This window comes from Callorhinus ursinus, unplaced genomic scaffold (genome assembly GCF_003265705.2).
Source record: "Callorhinus ursinus isolate GAN/ISIS: 27379988/994484 unplaced genomic scaffold, GSC_fseal_2.0 scaffold11, whole genome shotgun sequence".
Taxonomy (NCBI): domain Eukaryota; kingdom Metazoa; phylum Chordata; class Mammalia; order Carnivora; family Otariidae; genus Callorhinus; species Callorhinus ursinus.
Genome location: NW_027397073.1, coordinates 49,639,020 through 49,661,359, shown reverse-complemented (window position 1 = coordinate 49,661,359; position 22,340 = coordinate 49,639,020). Strand labels below are relative to the sequence as shown.

Here is a 22,340-nt window from a genome sequence, read left to right as displayed (position 1 = left end):
AGCTCTAATTACTGAAGAGAAAAAACTGAACTGTCCCTATTCGAAGACAATATAATTGTCTACAGAGAAAATCCAGGAGAACCAGCAAACTATTAGTAGAATTACGGAGGCTTCAGCAAGGTTACAAGAGAAACATCAGTGGTGTTCCTACAAGTAACCAATTACAAAATGTAAGTCAAATTAGCAATGAAAACTAATGCCATGGAGAAAATTAGAAAAATGGAGAGGTATGAGTACACTTATAGGAAAACCCAGTGCCATTTATCCACATAAATTTAGCGTATTTTGAATCAAATTCAAATGTGAATTTTGAGGTAACTTTAAAAGTTGATACTACAGTTCTTACGAAAAAGCCAAGAGGAAGTAAGAAAAATCGGAAGAAGTTGGAAACAACTGCTCTATCAGAGATTAAAACCCGTAAAGGTCCAATAATTAAAACAGTGAAGTAAATATTAGTACAGTATAAAGAAGGAAAAACATTGGAACATTAGAAAGCACAAACTGTAGAAAGTTTGATACACAAAAGAAGTTACATTACAAATTAGCGAGGAAAAGATGGATTATTCTTATTAAATGTTGCTTGGACAAGTCATCCATATGGAAAAAAATAAATCCAGTTCATACCTTGTTATATGCACAAAGCTCAATTCCAGGTTAATTAAAAGTCTAAATGAGAAAAGCAAAACTTTGAAACATTTAAAAGTATATGTAAAATATGTACACTCGGAGTAGGGAAAGATTTCTTGAGTCACAAAAAGCACCAGTCATGAGGGGAAAGACCAATACATTTAATATAAAAATGTAAAAGTATGGAATAGTAAAAGATACCATAGACAAATTGAAAAGACAGCCACAAACTAAAAGATATTTATCACCTGTATGATGAAGATTAATATTCTGAACATTCTGTTGATAAAAAGACAAGCCAGTGGAAAACTGGAAAGATGGTATGTGCAGGTGGCTTACAGCTAGAGAAACCTAAATAGCTGAAAAGCTTATAAAAGATGCTAACCATCTCTAGTAGCCAAAAAATTTGAAATGATGAGATCGTTTCACGCTTACCAAATTGACAAAAACCAAAAAAGCCTGACAATAAATGGTATTGGCAAAGTTGTGGGAAAGGACACTTTGATACACTGCTGGTTGAAGTATAAATTGATACAACCACTTGCAGAGCAATTTTATAATTAGCAAAATTAAAACTTTTGTTCTTAGATGTGGCCTCTAGAGAATCACACACATGCACAAGGAAATACATAAGATTCATTATTTGTAAATTACATATTTGTAAGTGGAAGTTTGGAAACAACCTGAATGTTCATAAGCCGGAGACTGAGTGGTAAATCACAGTATGCAGTAGAGTTCTACAAAGCACTGAAAGTGGGTTCACTGGAGCAGGGGTCGGCAAATCTGGCTTCCCACCTGTTTTTATAATGAGTTTTAGTGGAGCCCACTGCTGCTGTATATTCATCCAGGTGTTGTCCGTGGCTGCTTCTGCATGGCCACAGCAGAAAGTAGTAGTTGTGACGGAGACCATATGATCCACAGAGCCTAAAAGAATTTACTAACTGGTCCTTCGCAGAAATTTGCCAACCCCTGCACTAGTGCTACATGTATTAAGTTGTATAAATTTCAAACATAATGTCATGTGAAAATAGCTTATTGCAGAATAATATGTAATTAGAGTTTGAAAACATGCAAAATACCTCAGTATGTTATAGATACCTCCTTATGTAGTAATAATATAAAATATGCATGAGAATCATGAATACCATATACATGGTAGCATTTACCATAGTAGAGGGAAAGAGGGGGAGCGGGAGAGGGAGGTTACAGAGGAGGCTTCACCAGTTTCAGTAATAACTATTTATTTGACAAATGTGGAACAAGTAAAAATGTTAGGATTTGATATATAACTGGATAGGGGGACATGAATGTTATATTACTTAACTGTACCTTTACTTGAGTACTTTAAGGATATATTACTTAAATGTACCTTTAAATTTTATGAAAAATTTAAAATTTTCCTAATTTGATACAGGTAATGTGTTAATGGCAAATCAGTAATATTTTAATGAGAAAGCTCTTAATAGTTTTTCTAGTACAGATTTTTAAAGTACTTTCTGTAAAGTGACAGAAATGGAAGATTTCATACTTCAGTTTAATTTTACCAGGAATATTATTTACATGTAGTTTATTGACAGAAAGGTACATGAAGATAACTAAGAAGAATAGCAGGATCCTTTTTAGGTTTAGAATAATAATCAGGTATGCTGAGGCCTGAGCTGAGATGTGCAGTAAAAGCTAAGGATGATAAAAAGCCTTTGTTCAAGAAACAAAGACAACGAAGAAATATTTGACCCATTGCATGATATAAATGGTGTACTTTTTTAAATAACCAAAGAAAAGTAGGACTTAGAAAATATATGTTATGGAAGAAAGAGTACAGTTGAGTGTGTCAGTTTTAGTCTCAGCTCTGTCACAAACTAGCCTTGTGATCTTGCAGAGGTCCTAGTTTTCATAAGCATACTGTGAAGCAGTTAGCTTGAATGATCACACTGGTCCCTTCCCACCTCTGATTCAGTCTTGTTGACTCCTATTTTCAGTCCATTGTTCCCATCAAAAACTATCTTCCAACATAAATAAATGTGGGGGGACTTAAAGCCTGAGATAAAGAAAGAGTTCTTACACAGTGCCTAGCCACTTCAGCCCATTTCTTCAAGCCAGGAGGCTTGTTTGTCCTCACTCCCAACTGGTTGAACTGCTTACGGTCTTCAGACAGGCCAGTTTCTTACTGGGCTTAGAGCCTTGGTATCTCCTGTTTCTTTCTTCTTGCGCACTCCAACTAGAGATTTACTCCTGTGGTATATAGTGGTGCTTTTTCCAGGCAGTCTTCCTAGAGTTGCCTAGGCAAATGGATGGTGGAGCCTCTTACTGAATTAGCCAACAGTGGAGAAGAGCAGGCTTTGTCGGGAAAACTGGTGTGTTTTCCCTTGAATATGAAATCTGATCCAGTGTCAGTTGAACATTCAAGTAGAGATATGTAGTAGCTTCTTTAAGTATACAGATGTGGAGATTAGGAACACAATCTTGGTTGAGAGTATAGATTTGGTATATAGTACAGTTACCAGCTTAAATGTGGTAATTCAAGGAAAAAATATAGACAGGAAAGGAAAGAAAACCTCAGACTGAATCCTCAAGAAAACCAATTAAATTTAAGGGGTGGGGTAGTTAGGGAAGAGGAAGAAGATTGAAGAGTAGCCAGTGAGATTGGAGAAAAAGTAGAAAAGTATGACCTCAATGGAATCCAAGCATATCAAGTAGGATGAGGATTGGGGGGGGGGGGGGTGTTCATGGGGCCGGGTTGGGGGGTGAGGGAGGGTTGTTCAACTGAATCTAACAACAAATAAGTCATTGGTGATCTTGGCAAAAACACTGTCAGTGAATTGGTGAACCAGGAAGCCACAGATTTTGGCAGGTTGAGGGATGAATTGGAAACCGTGAATATAGCCAGTTCTTTGAAGAAGTTTGGCTGTTCAGGGAGGATGCGGGGAGGCTGAGGATCTCTTTGAGAGAAGTTACTTAATGCTAATGGAAAAGAGCTTGGAAAGAAGAAAGGGTGGGAGATAACAGGCACCAGGACAGTTAACTGATGGGGCCCAGTTAACGTAGGGAGATTGGGATGTCCAGATGGAAGGGTTACCTTTAGCAATGAAGATGTCAAGACAGAGGAAGCAAGGATGTGCGTGAAGCTAAAACTCCAGTTTAATGAATTTTTTCTCACTGAAGATGTCAGTAGTTATGTACTGAGAGTGAGAGGGTAGTTAAGTAATGTTTGTGTTAAGTCGAAAAGGATTTGCAGTAATTGCTGTGGAGCAGAGCAGAGAATAAGAGCCTTGGAGAATAGAGAAAGCTCGCCGAGTAGAGACCAGAGTTTGAAGTTGGAGGCAGCAGCATAGAGGTGCTACCATCTGCAGAGCTGTATGGTGTGTATTCTCTTTCAGGCAGTTCCACCTGCAGCCTGCATGGGAAGCCTTAGTGTTGATAGAAGGTGAGTAACTTAATTTGATCCGGGGTTGCCAGTTTGCACCATAGATGTGACAGAAGTGTGGCACAAAGGTGTTGAGGAAGTTGGCGACAGAGTGGTTAAAGAGATAAACCAAAAACTCAGGACTAGGGGTCAGCTTACTGCAGCCACAGGCCAAATCTGGCCCACTGCTTCTTCTGTTTTGTGTTTTTTTTTTTTTTTCATTTTAATGTTTACAAAAGTACCTGTGTAACATCTTATAATATGCCCCTTGGCTCACATAGCCTAAAATATTTACTGTCTAAGAAAAGTTTGCTGATCCCTTATCTCAACCAAAATAGGGTTACAGTAAAAACAGAATGGGACTGACAGGTAGAAATAGAGGGTTCAAGGGACTGAAGGTCTCAGTCAGGTCTTGGGACAGCTGAGTGAGACTGGAAGACTAGGAGGCTATAGTGAGAGGATTGTGAGTTGAAGGTTTCAGAGCTGGGGCAGCTGTGCTCGAGCTTTTGGCCATGGCATCGGGGCCACAGTAGAGGCTATGCCTATCTGTGGAACTGTCAAGGAACTTGAGAGCCTGGGTGGAGATGATGAAGTCACCCAGGAGTTGCAGGAAAGGAAGTCGGGGAGTTGTGCCATTCAATTTGGGATGAGGTAGTTAATCTGGTAAATAACGGAATCAGAGTCAATCCTGAAAGGGAAGGCACAGCAGACTGGAAGGCCAATGACGTTTAAAAAGGAAGAAGTGGCTAGTGAATGTTGGGTAATGGAAACATAGCCAAAGAAACTTGGGACCTTCAACTGGATTCCATTCCTAGGGCTTTCGGGCATTGTACAGGTTGGTCATCCATTTAAAATAAGGCAGTTTGCCATTGTTGCTTTAGCTCTGGAAGGCCGAAGCAGCACACGTTTGTGGATATGGACTCCAGCGTTCCGCCGTTCCGCAGTGCTTTGGGGACATAATCAGCCTTAATGCTGGAGGCCATTCTTCCTGATCACCTCGGGGCACAGTTGTTGAAGAACTTCCTCATAAGGGACCTTCAAGTCCTTTCTAATGCAGATTCTGTGATAATACAAATATGATAGTTTTCTCTAAAATACAAGGAAATGGTCCACTTAATTCACAGATGATTTTTTCACTTTAATTCCTTGTTTATTACCGAGCACCAGCTCTGTTGCAGGCACTTCGTAGGGCTACAGAAATGAGCAGCATCCCTTGTTACCTGTGTATGGACCGCTCTGGCCATTGTTGCTTTCTGTGTGAGCAAGTGGCAGCCATACTTTTACCTATGTATATTTCTGCTTTGCTTTGTCTTGACTTCAGGACCAAAGATGTAATAGTGCTATCTACCACCATTTAAATTTCTCATGGGATAAAATGGTTAAAAAATCTGAAGCCTTTGCTCCAGTGTCCTAGGGCCTGTGCAGTAATGCCTCATACTCAGCCCTCTGTGAACGTTGTTTTTTTTTTAATTAAAATCTTTCCTTTCTGTACTAGCATAACCTGTACCTTTAGGCAAAACTTGAATTTACTGTGTTTTGTGTTTGTGTGTGTGTGCTTGTTTTTCAACTAGTTGATGGATTTACAACTGAGTGACAGTAACTTTCGTCGACACATCTTGTTGCAGTATCTCATTTTATTCCAGTATCTTAAGGGGCAGGTCAAATTCAAAAGGTAAGTTAATATGGGTAGTAAATGATTTCTAAACAGTCCTCTCTAAAAGAGGACTCATGTACTGATATATTTTTTTTTATGTATCAGACACATTTAATGCATGAGGGTCACATCCCTGAAACCTTCCTTTTGCAGCAACACTAGAGAATCAGGGGCTTTTGTTAGAGATTCTAGATGTTAGGATATTTATTTCAGAGAGAAGGTGTTGACTATATCTACTGCCAGTGGAAGTCTCTCCTGCTGAGCACTGGGGTTCCTGGGGTCCTCAGATGTGTGGGTGCATCTCTGTTCCAGACTTCTACCATTACCCCGCTCACCTCACCCAGGCCTTCTCCAAACCTGATTGGACGACTAAGCCTGTAAGACTTCTCTCACGAGGTGTGGAGTGGTCTAGGACGTTACAACTCAAAAAAGTGAAGTAAATCTTGGAAGAACAGAGGAGTTCCAGTTTCTTCGGGGTTTCAGAAAACCTCATCAGTTCCTCTACTTCCTGAGTACCTCCACCTGTAGCATAGACCACTTCCTCTTATCCTACCCATAACTGAAGTCAAGTTCACCATTACTCAAAGGCATTTTTAAGTTTGCAAAGCAATGTTGCATTTATTAGTTGTGTGGAAAACATGCCTTTACTACCTGCTGGCTTTGAATCCCACTTTCATGACTCAGTGCAATTTAGCTGTTTCAGACTTGTGATTTTTAAGATGACACATAGCAAGTACTCAAAATGTTATTTCTTATCCTTCTGTTGTTGAGTTTTAATATAGCATGGTAGGAAGATCAAGGACTTTGGAGCCAGACCTCGGTTTGAATTCAAGCTTTATCTGTATGGTCTCTGTTTAATACGCACACATCCTCATTCTGAGAATTAAATGAATAATGTGTCTAAAGTGCTCAGATCCTGGCACAGTAGTCTATCACTATTATTGGCTGGCTATAAAGCATCCAGTGCTAGTGAGAGCTGAATTAAAGGCACCCATTAACACTTTGGGTCTGCCTTCAGCTTTCTCTAAGGTTTGGGAGTTTTTTATTCATTGTGTTTTGATTGCCTTTTAAAGGAATATATCTGAATGTGCAACATGGAGAGGAATATGTTAATATTGTCTCAGAGGTTTTCATTCCACATTAAATTTCTTATTTTAGGAAACACTCATTGCTCTGTTCATAGTTAATCAGACTGATAAGAGTGTCATCCTCCCTCATCCACCTTTGTGTCTTCAATTCTAACAATCCTAAATGAAGTGCAAGAATTTTCTCTTAGAATCCCCTCATTTGTGATTGTTCTTATCTTGGTAATTTTTGACACTAGTATGGTTAACTTATCTGTTACATGCCTTGGGTTTTTATAAGACATTATATAAGCCTTAAAATTGAATATACATTGCTATAACTCAAGCATGCTTTTATTGCTTTTTTTCCTAGTTCAAACTATGTTTTAACTGATGAGCAATCACTCTGGATTGAAGATACTACAAAATCAGTTTATCAAGTAAGTTCAACATGCAACAAACCCATGATTGAACAAAATGGAAATTTAGAATTTTCTTTGTTTCAGCCCCAAATAGGAAAATAAGGATAAAGTTAAGCTCAGGTACAAGACCACGAACACTTCTTGGTCCTCTGCCTACAAACCACTCCTATGATGCAGAAAGTTGTTGAAAGCTTAGTATATTCTTTCTAATCACAGCTACTATCTGAAAACCCCCCCGATGGAGAACGATTTTCAAAGATGGTAGAGGTATGTGTTTTATATTTACATAGTCTTCTTAGCACCAAATAGAATTTCAAAGGCCTTCATTATACAAATGTAATTTCTTTGTTTTTTCCAGCATATATTAAACACTGAAGAAAACTGGAACTCATGGAAAAATGAAGGCTGCCCAAGTTTTGTGAAAGAAAGGTAAATATATACCCAAGCACTATGAGAAGAAAGGCATTTCAAAATACAGTTTGACGTGATTATTTTACATGATGTATAGAAGTATATATGTATATATTTCGTATTAAAAAGTATAGGTTGAACTCTGTAAGCATACAACCATTTTGATTTACTTCTAGTTGAATCTTTCACCTCAGATTTCTTATCATTAAGTTCCCAGAACAAATTATTATTATTGAAAAAAATGCTATATACCCACTCCTTGTAATTTGTCCCCTGGTGTGGCATTTTTGTCTTCTATCTGATGAGTGTTCTATAATAATAGGAAGCTTTTATATTTTTATAGGAAGAAAACAATAATTGAATTTTCTTTTACATTAAGCACTTTTTATGTGTGCTATCCATTTGTAATTCCAGTTTGTTTCATTCACCACAGAACATCAGACACCAAGCCGACAAGAGTAGCTCGCAAGAGAACAGCACCAGAGGACTTCCTAGGGAAAGGACCCAACAAAAAGATTCTGATGGGAAAGTAGGTTAACCTGTCTCCATGTGTGGGATGGTATTCGTTTTTTTAATAGTTTGAAGATGTTACTGTAAGAGCTCCCCAGTGTATGTGTTTTTCGTGTTTTTGGTGTTTGGTACATACATAGATGATTAAAACAGACCACACGCTCTCAGTCTCAAGGGCCCATTACATGAATTCATGCAGAAAGATAAGCTTCCATTTTGTCTCCTGCTTCCCAAATCCATGGCTCTAGGCTGTTCCACGTTTTCCATGTCATAGACAATACAGTCACTGTTAGATTGATCCAGCTCACTTCTGGTTGCTGCAAGGTACCATAATCCTTCAATTTCTGTTACCTTCCAGTTAATTATTCATTGCTCTATACTCTGCTTGAATGTTTAAAAAAAAAAAGGATTGTATCATTAAATATATACTTCTATAGAAAACTTGCCAAATACCAAAAATTAATGGAGAAAAATTAAAACTCATTCCATCACCACCTAAAAATTCACTATTTAAGTGTTTTTACAACTTTACGGCATATGAGGATGATGTCCATTAAAAATGTATTTATTTATGTGTCTGTTTTGTAGTGAGGAGTTAACAAGGCTTTGGAATCTCTGTCCTGATAATATGGAAGCTTGCAAATCAGAGACAAGGCAAGTTTAAAATGTTTCACATGAGGTACTGCTTTTCTCAAATGTTAAGTGAATGAAATTAATTTATTATGGTTGACTTTGGCATAGCAGAATATGGCTTCCCACCATGAAACACCTAGAAATGTTGATAAAATAATTTTAGAAGTCACAGAAAAATATGAATTCACAAAAGAAGGGGGAACTGAAAACCAAAGTATGAGCCAATATGGTTGCTTCTAGCTGGGAAGCTTGCAGATGCTTCCCACTTTGGGGAACCAGGGAACTTAGGTTTTATGAGCCACAAAAGGACAGAAGGTAAGGCCTTGGGCCTGCACAGATTTGTAACTGAGTTTCCTTTGAATAAATCTAAAGCCCTTGAAGCACTACACTAAACATAAAAAGAAGAGCAGACTGGGGAGGAAGGACTTGATCACTGGCCCAGGAAACAAGATTGTCCACTTCTAACTGGGGTATGGGTGAAAAGGAGAAAAGTACACCCGGAGAAATTATAACCACAAGTCTGCTGTCATGGAGTCCTCCAGCTTAAATTTATACTACCAGCAGTGTAAAGGAACCCCTTCGCTAAGGGGGTGAATTTAGATGTCTCAGTGTGATGATACAAAGCTTTCTGGAGGTCACACCTTCAACCTAAGCCACACAAGGATCCTATAGATAAAAGTCTGAAGGTACTCAACCATCTGAACTTAAAACGTTCAAGAAAACAATCTACCATGAGAAAGGATCAGGGGATAGAACAAACAAAACAAACAACAGAAGTTAGACAACCACTTAATATAACCATCAAGTAAATACAGCTTAAAATAAGTATATTTAAGATAGTTAAAGACATAAAACAAGGAATTGAAACTTAAAAGGAAGAGGACACTCTCAGGACCAAGCAAATTTGAAAAAACAAGTAATAATTCTAGCAATAAGAAAATATAGTCATCGAATTATAAGATTTAATAGGCATGTTAAATAGTAGACTAGACACAGGTGGAAATAATGAATAAGGAGGTGCCTGGGTGGCTCAGTCGGTTAAGCGGCTGCCTTCAGCTCAGGTCGTGATCCTGGAATCCTGGGATCGAGCTCCACATCAGGCTCCCTGCTCAGTGGGGAATCTGCTTCTGCCTTTCCCTCTGCCTGCAGCTCCCCTTGCTTGTGCTCTCTCACTCTAGCTCTCTCTCAAATAAATAAAATCTTTAAAAAAAAAATCATAATGTAAATTAGAAAACAGAATTAACTGATAAATATATTATAGGTTTAAACTTTTGAGAAATAGAAAACTTACGACCTTAAATGTCTATAAACTTAAGAGTTAACTTAAAATTAAGAATCCAGTACCGAACCCCAATGTTTATAGCAGCATTATCTACAAAGCCAAATTATGGAAAGCGTCTACCTATCAGCTGATGGATAAAGAAGATGTTTGTGTGTCTGTAATGGAATATTATTTGGCCATAAAAAATGAAATCCTGCCATTTGCGACAACATGGATGGAGCTAGTGTGTATTATGCTAAGACAAATACCATATGATTTCACTCATATGTAGAATTTAAGAAACAAAACAGATGAACACGGCGGGGGAAACAAAAAAAAAGACAAAACAGACACTTAACTAGAGAGAACGAACAGGTGGGTGGCAGGATGGATTAAATGGGTGATGGGGATTAAGGAGGGCACTTGTAATGAGCACAGGACGATGTATGGAAGTAATGAAACACTAGATTCTACACCTGAAACTAATATTACACTGTAAATTAACTAACTAGAATTTAATAAAAACTTGGAAAAAAAATGTAGTACTGAACCAAGTAAATTACAAAGAAAGTAAAATAAAACTGGAAATCGGTAAGATAACAAACAAATAATAGCATCAGCAAAACCAATATTTTTTTAAAAACTAGGAAAATTTTAAAAATGCTAGCAAGCCAATTAGTACATTTAGATCCCTGCCAAATCTGAGAAGTCAACCCAGTAGAAAAATGGACAAAGAAATAGACAATTTCAAAAGTGGAAATCTTAATACTCAACATCAGTAGTAACTAGAAACATCAGATTAAAAACCAAAGCAGGCAGCTTCATAGCCAAGAAATTCAATAATTTAAATGCATCGGGATTTTGTATGAATTGTGGGTAAGAATAATTTGCCAGAGGCAAGGGAAACAAGGGCAAAAATGAACTATTGGGACTTCATCAAGATTAAAAGCTTTTGGGGCACCTGGGTGGCTCCGTCGTTAAGCGTCTGCCTTCGGCTCAGGTTATGATCCCAGGTTCCTGGGATCAAGTCCCACATCTGGCCCCCTGCTCCGCAGGAAGCCTGCTTCTCCCTCTCCCATTCCCCCTGCTTGTGTTCCTGCTCTCATTATCTCTGTCAAATAAATAAAAAATCTTTAAAAAAAAAAAAAATTAAAAGCTTTTGTACAGCAAAGGAAACAGTCCACAAAACCAAAAGACAACCGACAGAATGGGAGAAGATATTTGCAAACGACACACCAGATAAAGGGCTAGTATCCAAAATCTATAAAGAACTTATGAAACTCAACACCCAGAGAACAAAGAATCCAATCAAGAAATGGGCAGAAGACATGAACAGATATTTCTGCAAAGAAGACATCCAGATGGCCAATAGACACATGAAAAAGTGCTCAACATCACTTGGCGTCAGAGAAATCCAAATCAAAACCTCAATGAGATACCACCTCACACCAGTCAGAATGGCTAAAATTAACAAGTCAGGAAACGACAGATGTTGGCAAGGATGCGGAGAAAGGGGAACCGTCCTACACTGTTGGTGGGAATGCAAGCTGGTGCAGCCACTCTGGAAAACAGTATGGAAGTTCCTCAGAAAGTTGAAAATAGAGCTACCATACGATCCAGCAATTGCACTACTGGGTATTTACCCCAAAGATACAAATGTAGGGATCCGAAGGGGTACGTGCACCCCGATGTTTATAGCAGCAATGTCCACAATAGCCAAACTGTGGAAAGAGCCTAGATGTCCATCAAAAGATGAATGGATAAAGAAGATGTGGTACATATATACAATGGAATATTATTCAGCCATCAGAAAGGATGAATACCCACCATTTGCATCGACGTGGATGGAACTAGAGGGTATTAACGCTAAGCGAAATAAGTCAATCAGAGAAAGACAAGTGTCATATGATCTCAGATATGAGGAATTGAGTAACAAGACAGAGGATCATCAGGGGAAGGGAGAGAAAAATGAAACAAGATGAAACCAGAGAGGGAGACAAACCATAAGAGACTCTTAATCTCAGGAAACAAAGTGAGGGTTGCTGGAGTGGTGGGGGGGTGGGAGGGATGGGGTGGCTGGGTGATAGACATTGGGGAGGGTATGTGCTATGGTGAGTGCTGTGAATTGTGTAAGGCTGATGAATCACAGACCTGTACCTCTGAAACAAATACATTACATGTTAATTTTAATAAATAATTTGCCAGTGATGCTGGTGGGAGCCTAAATTGGTACAGCCACTTTGGAAAACAATTTGGCAGTAACTAAAAGTCAAAGATGTGCATACTCTACGTCCTAACAATTCCACTCCTGGGTTGGTTGATCTTTAAAGTAATTCCTTTAAAACTTCAGGTTGAGAATCGGTGATTTGTGAAGTCAGTTTATTAGTTGCCACCAACATTTTTTTTTTTAGGGAAATAGAAAATATATTTTTGTGAAATGTTAGCTTTACTTACATTTGATACACATGCTTGCATTTATGTGTGTGTTTTGGGTTGTAATATAAAATTAATTCCTTACTGCGAGTTGTAGGGGAAGTTTGAACACCATAATGTCTAAAGAAACTAGTTCACCTGCACAAATGAGACAGGTACAAGAATGTTCGTTTAGCAGTGTCATAGCAAAAATGGGGAAACTACCTAAGTATCAGTGGAAGAATGGATAACGTGTGACACGTTCGTGTAGCGGACCGCTGTACATCGGGCACCAGAATGAGGTTGAGGACTACTGTATCAGACAGGCGTACTTCAGAAAAATCAGGGCTGTAGAAGGTACAAGCATGGTTCCATTATAAAAGTTTGAAAAGCTTCAAAACGGTATACGCTCAGTTAAAAAAAAAACACAACGGGAGTGATAAATACCAATTTCTGAAGAGTGGCCACCTCTGGGGAAAGAGAACGAGATCGGAGAGGAGAGTTGTATTTATAGTTTGTAAAAGTCAGATATGGCAGTGCCTGGGAGGTTCATTCTGTTAATTAGTCTTGATTGATCACTGTATAGTTGACCCTTGAACAACGCAGGGTTCGGGGTGCCAACCCCCACACAGTAAAAAATGCACAAGTAACTTTTGATTCCCCAACAGCCTACTGTTGATTGGAAGCCTTGCTGATAACATAAACAGGTGATATGATTGATACACAAAATATCAACACATCTTGTATATGTATTATATACTGTATTCTTAACTAAAGAAAGCTGGAGAAAATATTAAAATAAGAAAAAAATACATTTAGAGTACTATATCGAAAAAAATCCACAAATAAGTGTGGACCCACATAGTTCAAGCTCAGTGGTGTTCCAGGGTCAACTGTATAGTAATTTTTAAACTAATAAATGGTTCCAAACACTGATCAATGATAGTATGGTTGGGATTTTAGTGTCACCTTGCTTTGTCTAGCGTGACATATACGAGTGGTGGTAAACTCCAAGGAAACCTTCCAGCCCTCTTATGTTTACCAGGTAGAGAGTGTGTTATTGTACTGAAAGTTGTAAGATTGGGTGCTTGAGTTTTCCTTACAGAGCCCATTTTTCTAGTGTTAGTCAAGTTGTCTTCTAATCAGACCCTTGGATCTTGTTTATTTGCTTGACTACCAAAATCTTATTTCTAAAACCAAATTCCAGAAAGATCCAATTAAAAACCAACCATGCTGTCATGGGAGTGACCTAAAATAAGCTCACAGTTAAACTCTTTAAATCTCAATATGGTCTGGTTATTAGTGTGGGTTTTATTAATTCTGGCTTAAGGAAAAAACATTCTTGGATGTGGACACTGGATGTGACATTTTCCTCCTTGCTGGGGAAGTTCAAATGCTGTGAAAGCCCCAGCCGTCCGTGTGACCAGTAATATTAGTGTGGAGCCCAGTGACCGTTAGGTTACATGGAGTATAGTATATGACACAGTGTAGCACCGCACTGCCCCTCTATGGTCCTCTTTGAGAAGTTCAGTTTTGAGTCATTTACCCCCTTAAAAATCTGGGTTCCTAAGTAATGTAACTAACTCAAGTGTGGGTCATAATTAGAATCTTTCAATGCCACTGTTTTAGGAGTATTTGATTATTAAGAACGAACACACATGATCCTCACTAGTTGTTTTTTAACACCCAGGGAATACATGCCAACTTTGGAGGAATTCTTTGAGGAAGCCATTGAACAGGCAGACCCTGAAAACATGGTTGAAAATGAATACAAGTAAGTAGTGTTTCTTATGCGCTAACATTCTACAGTATTTTTTTAGGAATTGTATGTACATTAGAACACTAAGGGAGACCATTGATAGGGTAGTACTTTTCCTCTTAGGTGAATTTATGTACCAAGTTCACATTAGTGCACACTCCTGATTTCAGTGACCATGCCCACTGACGAACACGAAGTAGAATCACACTTGTTTCAAAAAATAAGAACAATGCCTTGGGCCTCCTACCTCCCTCCCAACAGTCCTCTTTTCCCCTTCAAATCAGTGTCTCCCGAGACGTGTTGATAACCATTGCCTTCATTTCCTCACCTCCCATTCTTGTCAGCTCACTGCCACTGGGTGGCCTCCCCATCCCTCCATTGAAATAGTGCTCCTCAAGGTCATGGCATCTTTTTCTGACCTCCCAGCAGCATTCACCACTTGTCTCTCCTTCCTTAGATAATGTGTTCTTCTCTTGACATCCATTAAACTACACTCCTGCCTCACTGCATCTCAGCTGGCTCCCAGATTTTGGAGTAACCTCAGGACTCAGTCTCAGCTTTTTCATCTAATCTTCTAGGCAACACCACACAGCCCTGTGGTTTTAAAGATTTTTTTTTTTTTAAGATTTTATTTACTTATTTTAGAGAGAAAGTGTGCCATCAGGGAGGGGCGGAGGGAGAGAATGTCAAGCCGACTCCACGCTGAGGGTGGAGCCCTACGTTGGGCTCACTTTCACAACCCTGAGATCATGACCTGAGCTGAAACCAAGAGCTGGGCACTCAGCTGACTGAGCTACCCATGCACCCCATCCCCATGGTTTTATTTTATTTTTTTAAAGATTATTTGTGAGAGAGAGAGAGCACAAGCAGGGGGAGCTGCAGGCAGGGGGAGAGGGAGAAGCAGGCTCCCCGCTGAGCAGGGAGCCCGATGCGGGACTCGATCTCAGGACCCCGGGGATTATGACCTGATCCGAAGGTAGACGCTTAACCGACTGAGCAACCCAGGAGTCCCAGCCCCATGGTTTTAAATAGGCATTTTGGTGTCATCATTTAAGGGCAAGGACCCTCTTATCAGACTGCCTGGGTTCCAATCCCAAGACACTGTCACTCACTGGCTAGGCGTCTAGGGCTACTATAACCCCTTTCTGCTTGTTTTCTCATTGCTAAATAGTGTAATACCCATTTCATGAGGTTATTCTGAGGATAAAATAAGAGGATTCACTTTGAGCCACACAGGACATGTAGTTAGCACACAGGAAATAGAGTGCTCTGACTCGTGTGACCTTGTGACTAGTTACGAGTTAGTTACTGTGATCTCTTAACTAATGATGCTCTGGTCAGTTCTCCAGCATGCGAACTGTGATCTTTAAACTCACAAGTCTGATATCCTGCTTTAACTCTTCCAGTGACTGCCTGGTAAAATTAGGATGAAATCCAAACTCACCAGGGCCTAAAAGACCCATCTGGCTGCTGCCTACTCTTTCAATCACGTCTCCTCTTTGTTCATTTTCTTTCTGCTCTAACTACACCAGCCAGGTTTCTGTTCTTCAATTCAAAGGTCTTTCCACTTCTCCCCAAGCTATTCCTGTGGTGTGGGCTCACTTCTGCTCTCCTCTCAGATACTGACTGTCTCAGGGCAGTTTTCCCTGGCCCAGAAGCTCCTCCCTATCTGAAATTCCCATTTCTCATGTTCTTCTTATCCCTTACCACTGTGTGAAATTCTTGTACCTTGTGTTTATCCATAGTAATGATGCTTGCCAACACATTTCCACATTCACTGTCTGGTCCTCCCTAAGTACTTACCACCTATACGTCTAAGGTAGAAACTGCCCTTATCTCCCTTTTATAGTTAAAGTGAGGAGAGGGGGTGAATCATGTATTGAAGTTCTCATCTAGTAAATGCCAGAGCCAGGAAATCACTCTGGCCTCAGGGCCCTGCTCTTAACTGCAAGATTGTAGTGTCTCGAGTCTTCAGGGTACCCCTAAGGTCTGAGTGCCCAGCTCACCAAGTATTTGTTGAATGAATGAGAGTTCTCCACGAACCTTGGTTTAAGAACCTGAATGGTATGGATTTCTGGAGAGTAAGAAAGTTTGTATGTGTAACTGGTGGAATTTTGAAAATGCTTAAAAGACAAACTGCTTAAATGGAAATGTCAGAGAGGTAGGCTGGTTAACGGATCAGGCAAAGCCTTGTACAATGACATTAAGTTGGCAAGACCAGTGTAGGAGTAGTTATGCACTTGCTAAAAGTAGAGGCTCATTTGTAAGAGGAGGACTAAATAAACCAGGTTGCTACCCTTAAGAACTTAGGGGGAATCTTCCAGATGACTTGCAAAAACTCACAGAGTAAATTTGTGCTCTGGATTCTTCTCCAGCTTGGCTGGGTCTGGAACATTATCTTTAGAATTTGTGAGGTTTCCATTTCTCATCTTACTATGTATCACTCTGTATCACTGCTCACTGTGGTGGCTATTGGAGGTTTCCCTTTTAGCTTTGGAACCATTTTTATTCATTGAGTTTGGTATTAAACTAAAATGAGATGCTTATATAAATGGAGAATGATGTATTGATTGAATATGGTCAAAACTCAGTGTTGAACTTATATTCTGAAATTCACACCTGCAGGTGGCTTTGCCAGTATGGGTATCAGCTCACTGAATATAGTAAGCCTATTAATTTTTTTTTTCTGAAGACGTAGATGTTTACTGTCCTACACACAGAACACCTAGTTATTACTATACACATACGAATTGACTTTTTAAATTAAGTAAAATGTGTATTAAACTTTTCAGATGTGTTTGCTGCATATGAACCTGCCTCATCAGATTCTGCTGTTTCTAGTGTTAATTTATAAGTGTACTGCACACTCAGAGGTTCTTTAGGAATAAGATCAGAATGAAAAGAATGGTGCCTTCAGCTACTTAATGTAATTTGCCATGTGACACTCCATACACTAACTGGAAGGCATATAGAAATAAAAAACCATAAATTACAAGACTGACATTTCTTTTCCTAGGGCTGTGAACAATTCCAATTATGGTTGGAGAGCCCTGAGACTATTAGCACGGAGAAGCCCTCACTTCTTCCAGCCAACCAATCAGCAATTTAAAAGTCTGCCAGAATATCTCGAAAACATGGTAATAAAGCTAGCAAAGGAATTACCAGTAAGTAATGTAGATCAACATTTTCATATTCTTTGTTATCTTATTTAAAACTACTATCTACTATCACTAAGCTGAATTTACAGTTTATCGTGTGGAAAAAAATAATCCACAAACCTCCATGTTTAAGAATAAGGAAAAATGCATTTGAGTGTAGATTTACAGGAAGTACATAAGTTGATAAATTTTTTATAAAGCATGTAATTTAATTTTAAAGCCCACAGTATTTTGGTTAAACAATCATCTCACCTGTAAACTCAGACATGAATTTTTCCTATTTGCCAATGTGTTGTCTTTTATCAAACAGGATCTCTAACGGGTAGCAGTAGGTACCTTGACCTACCTTTCTACTCTGTTCTCCTTTCCAATACAATTTTCTCATTGTATTACTACAATATGGTAATAACTATACTGTAAAATTACTAAAAAAATTTTTTAAGAACCCAATTGCTCCCCTAGTTTTCTCCAGCCCATCATTACTATATGCTAGATATTTGCAAATCATCTTACCATACTCTTTACTGGCTCTCCCTTCTTCCCACGTGTGGGGGGCGGGGAGTCTTTCCCGTCCACTCCTTCTCCAGGTTAACACCATCCCATTTGTGATCCTTACCTGACATTCACATTTAACACGCTCAAGGATCAAGTTCTGTGCCCTGTAATGTGGAATCTCAACCACTCATATCTAAACCAAAAGTATCCCCAGTTATTTTACAAGTTGGCATTCTTTTAAACATTCTTCTTCCTCATTTTAGCCTCCTTCTGAAGAAATAAAAACAGGTGAGGATGAAGATGAGGAAGATAATGATGCTTTACTGAAGGAAAATGAAAGTAAGAATTGAATTTTCTTGGCTATTTTACAAAATTGGAAAAGATTGGGGTTCTTTGTTGAGAGGTACGTTATTTGATCTACTTCTCAACCTCTACCATTTATCTCCGCTATTTCTTATAGTGAGGAATTTTAAACATTGCTTGACAACTTTTAAAATATTATACTTTATGCAATAAAATTTGGAAGGGATGGGAAGGAAAGTACTTAGATTTGAAGGTGACTCACCTGTTTGTTAATGGCTGGGGGGTGGTTAGAAGAGAGCACCTGCTTTCAGGGGAGGCCTTCATAATTACAACAGAGCCAACAGCTTTAGTTTTAAAAGTATTGACACCTAGTGATCATGACTATAAGAACAATATTCACCCCATGAAAAATATAGAAAGGAATTTTTACTTTTAAAATAAAGCTTATGAAAGGTAATTAGTATTTCAGTGGCCCTGTTTCTTCCCTGTTCTGTTGTATATTTTGAATTGTACATGTCCTCATGCTTTGTACATAATTTACATCTCCTCTGTTTCCTAGGCCCTGATGTTCGCCGAGACAAACCTGTAACAGGGGAACAAATAGAGGTGTTTGCCAGTAAACTGGGTGAGCAATGGAAGATCCTGGCTCCCTATTTGGAAATGAAAGACTCAGAAATTAGACAAATTGAGTGTGACAGCGAAGACATGAAGATGAGAGCTAAGCAGCTACTGGTCGCCTGGCAAGATCAAGAGGGAGTACATGCAACACCTGAGAATCTGATGAACGCACTGAATAAGTCCGGATTAAGTGACCTTGCAGAAAGTCTAACTAATGACAATGAGACAAATAGTTAGCTTCTTTCTTTCTTTCTTTTTTTTATTAAAACTGTGATAAGATTTTGTTACCAAGCAGCATTTGATAAGAGGTCCAATGGTTTTGGTAAACAATAAACATTTTTATAACAGTTGTTGTACAGTTGGCTGGTGCTCCACGAACAGAAGGCGTATTGGCTCTTGATAACTGACCTCAGGGTTTCAGGCGAAGGGAGTAGGTTGAGAAAATGGACAAAATAAAGCGACCTCAAGGTCACATATTTTTTGTTAAAATACTTATAATGAAGTCAGTAAGCAATATTTAGGGAGCATGGTGTTTCCTAAGATACACTATGCCAACTTCATTTCCTACATGCCATTAATAGTTACAAAATTTAACTTGCTGTTCTAAAAATCCCAGAATGACTTTCTGAAACATGACTGCTCTAGTCTTTCTTATTTATGCTTTAAAGCAGAGGATCAGTAAACACTGGCCCATTTCCCACCTGTTTTTACAAGTAAAATTTTATCAGCACACAGCTCTGCTGATTTAAGTATCTATGGCTCCTTTCATGCTACAACAGCAGAGTTAAGAAGCTGTGATAAAGACTGTGGCCTGTGGAACTTAAAATATTTACTATCCACCCCACCCATTACAGAAAATGTTTGCCAGCCCCCAACTTGAAAAAAAACAGGGTGAAGTCTAAAATCCTAAGTCCTTAAATAGGGAGGCATACTTCCAGGATTGATGTGAAGTTTGAGATACAGGTGAAAGCTATCTATAAACAGTAAAGCACTATGTAATAATGGCTGGAGACAGTACCATCTACTTTTCCCATTCCCACATAAGCATAATTACCCTGTAGGGCTCTAACATTAGGTTATCATTGTATGTTTTGTATCCTGAAAGGCTACTAAGTGCGTAATACACCTAAGTGCTTATTACACCATAAATGTTCTTGCTTGGACTTAACTTCACTGGCTAGTCCAGCAGTGATACACCACAGCTCTAATATCAAAAGGGCCTCAGTGCTCATGGCACAGCATATAAGGCACACAGAAATCAAGACGTTTTCTTGACCACTCTCCCTTCTCACAGACCTTATATGCAAGGCTGAACTCAAATAGCCTTAGTAGTTTAAAATACTGGTATAAGTCCAATTTCTTAAAAAAAAAAAAAATCTTTGGAATAATGCTTATTTGGGTCAAATAAAATGAAATCCATCTTTAAAACAAGGAATTACAATTTTAAAAATCTTAACTCCATACAAGACATACACTTTGTTCTAAACCTACCTCATCTACTAGCTACATCATCCTGCAAGTCAGAAATCAATTCTAATCGCTAAATTTATGTCCTCAAAATTGTTCAGACCAAGTAAGACCATAAGTAGAAAATGCAGAGTCACAAGCATCATAGCAATATCTAAGAATCATTAAACTTCTTATGGTCTCCTCTTCCTTATTCTATTCTGCACCCTCCGCCAAGGCAAAGGGAATAATGATTGCCAGTAATCACCACTTAGCTGAAGAAGCTATTTACAAATAAGTTTCCCTGAAATGCTTATTTTATCTCCTAGGGTTCTCAGGTTTTATCACATTGTTCAAAGTTGAGAGGAAATTGGCCATTATTCTCTAGGAATTTAATAGTTACCGGTGCTATGCTCTGCAGAGCATGAAAACAGCGTTAAGAGAGGTGATTTCATGATAATCCCCCAAGCTTCATTTTATATACCTAACTCAAAATCAGAGACAAATGAGCTAATTTCCTATCCTCTGTCTAGCAATCAAGGCTCTTGAAACAAAGATGAGGAATTAGAATATATTAAAATGTAAGAAACCTACCATACTGAAACACCACTTACTCTTGGTACTTTTACCATCACTTTAAAAATCATTGCTATTATTCAATTCTGAGATACACATTAAGATTTTGGGAACAGACGAGTAAAAAACTGAGCCAAAGAAAAGATAGACCAATAAACATCGTTGCATTCAGCATCCAAAGAACTCCGTTACTTTTACAACTTTATATTTCTTTTAAACAGAACATAATGTGAGGCAGAAGAGATAACATTTTTAAATGGATGCTTAACAGCAGAGTAAAACTAACAACCTGCAGCAACTGTGTGATATTAAATATACCTAAACTTAACCCAAGCTCCAACACTCAGTAGACAAAAGACTTGAGGTCAGAAGCTGTTAGTCCCTCTTTTTTTTTTTTTTATTAAATATCCTCATTTTCTAAAAATAAGCAATGAGAGCTTGTCAACTTTTTAAGGTTGATTACTACAAAACCATTGCAAAGTTAAATATACAAACCATAGTACATCAGAGAGACACAATAATGAATGTATAATCAAATGTACTATTACTGATCACAATTTATTTTAAAGTCATGAAAAGCCAGCAACAGTCAGGCTGGACAAATACTTGATTGTACCCATGTTTCCATGGGATGTGGGCAGCAGCACTGAGTAACACAATGAGAGCAACACTTCCTTCCTTTCCACCTTCCTGGCAAAATTTTTGTTAGATAAGGCAAAGGATGGGCAGCTATGAATCACCGGTGGTTTGAACCATGCAAGAACAACAACAAAGAGAGTAATAGGTGTGCAATAAACATCTAATTGCTGAATCCTGGGCTGAAAAAGGCAGGGAGAAAAAATTTATCACGGAAGGTAATGGCTGAAAGGCATTTCAAATCAGAATTTTTAAAAATTAATGCAAGAAATAAGCTTTTTAAAAATGTCTTCCTGCAACCACACAGTCCAAAGGCAATTTTCTTTTTTCTGTAATTTTTAGTTTGATCCACAAAGTGGTCTGCTTCACCCTCTTTTGTTCCACATGAGAGGGGAAACACATAAAACCACCTAAATATCTTCCTCTACAGCTCTGAATTATAGAAATGATCAACAAGTAACATTTATTTCACACCTAAACATAAATAGCTAAAATGAAGATTACTGTTCACTTTCCTCTTCCATTACTTCAACTCTGCGAGGCCCATAGAGTAAAACATATGCTATGTGCCAGTCTCCACCACCAGAAAGCCGTAAGATATCCTCTGGTGTCACGATGCTGACTTTATCATCATCAAACTTAATCCATTCATCTAAAGAACAAGAGAAGAAAATGAAATATCATACATGTTTTCTCAGTTCCATTTCAAAAAAGGTACTGAGTAATTTTATGCACAGCAGTATTCCATCTGCCATACTAACATTTTTCAAAGTGTGGTCCAGGGACTACTCAGGTTTCAAGACCATTTCAGGGGTACCATGAAGGTCACAATTTTTTTTATATCACTACTAAAGTATTATTTGCCTTTTTCCCTCATTCTCTCAAGTGTGCTTTGGAATTTTCCAGAAATCATAGGATGTGTGATAAAGCAAGAGACTAAATGCAGAAACAG

General features: G+C 38.5%; 2 protein-coding genes across 4 annotated transcripts in view; one reads left to right on the top strand and one right to left on the bottom strand.

Moving 5' to 3' along the window:
- The window catches only part of THOC1 (THO complex subunit 1), a 54,121-nt gene extending 35,044 nt beyond the window's left edge, over positions 1–19,077 (top strand). For both annotated transcript variants that reach the window (XM_025886485.2, XM_025886483.2), the window contains 10 exons: positions 5,602–5,702; positions 7,122–7,188; positions 7,387–7,437; positions 7,529–7,599; positions 8,015–8,110; positions 8,680–8,745; positions 14,088–14,171; positions 17,173–17,320; positions 18,073–18,148; positions 18,672–19,077. In XM_025886485.2, coding sequence (XP_025742270.1) covers positions 5,602–5,702; positions 7,122–7,188; positions 7,387–7,437; positions 7,529–7,599; positions 8,015–8,110; positions 8,680–8,745; positions 14,088–14,171; positions 17,173–17,320; positions 18,073–18,148; positions 18,672–18,967 — 1,056 coding nt within the window. In that variant the 3' untranslated portion in view covers positions 18,968–19,077. The remainder of the gene's footprint in view (positions 1–5,601; positions 5,703–7,121; positions 7,189–7,386; positions 7,438–7,528; positions 7,600–8,014; positions 8,111–8,679; positions 8,746–14,087; positions 14,172–17,172; positions 17,321–18,072; positions 18,149–18,671) is intronic.
- Positions 19,078–20,094: 1,017 nt separating this feature from the next.
- USP14 (ubiquitin specific peptidase 14) overlaps positions 20,095–22,340 on the bottom strand; it is a 47,347-nt gene continuing 45,101 nt past the window's right edge. For both annotated transcript variants that reach the window (XM_025886487.2, XM_025886486.2), the window contains one exon: positions 20,095–22,040. In XM_025886487.2, the coding sequence (XP_025742272.1) occupies positions 21,889–22,040 (152 nt within the window). In that variant the 3' untranslated portion in view covers positions 20,095–21,888. The remainder of the gene's footprint in view (positions 22,041–22,340) is intronic.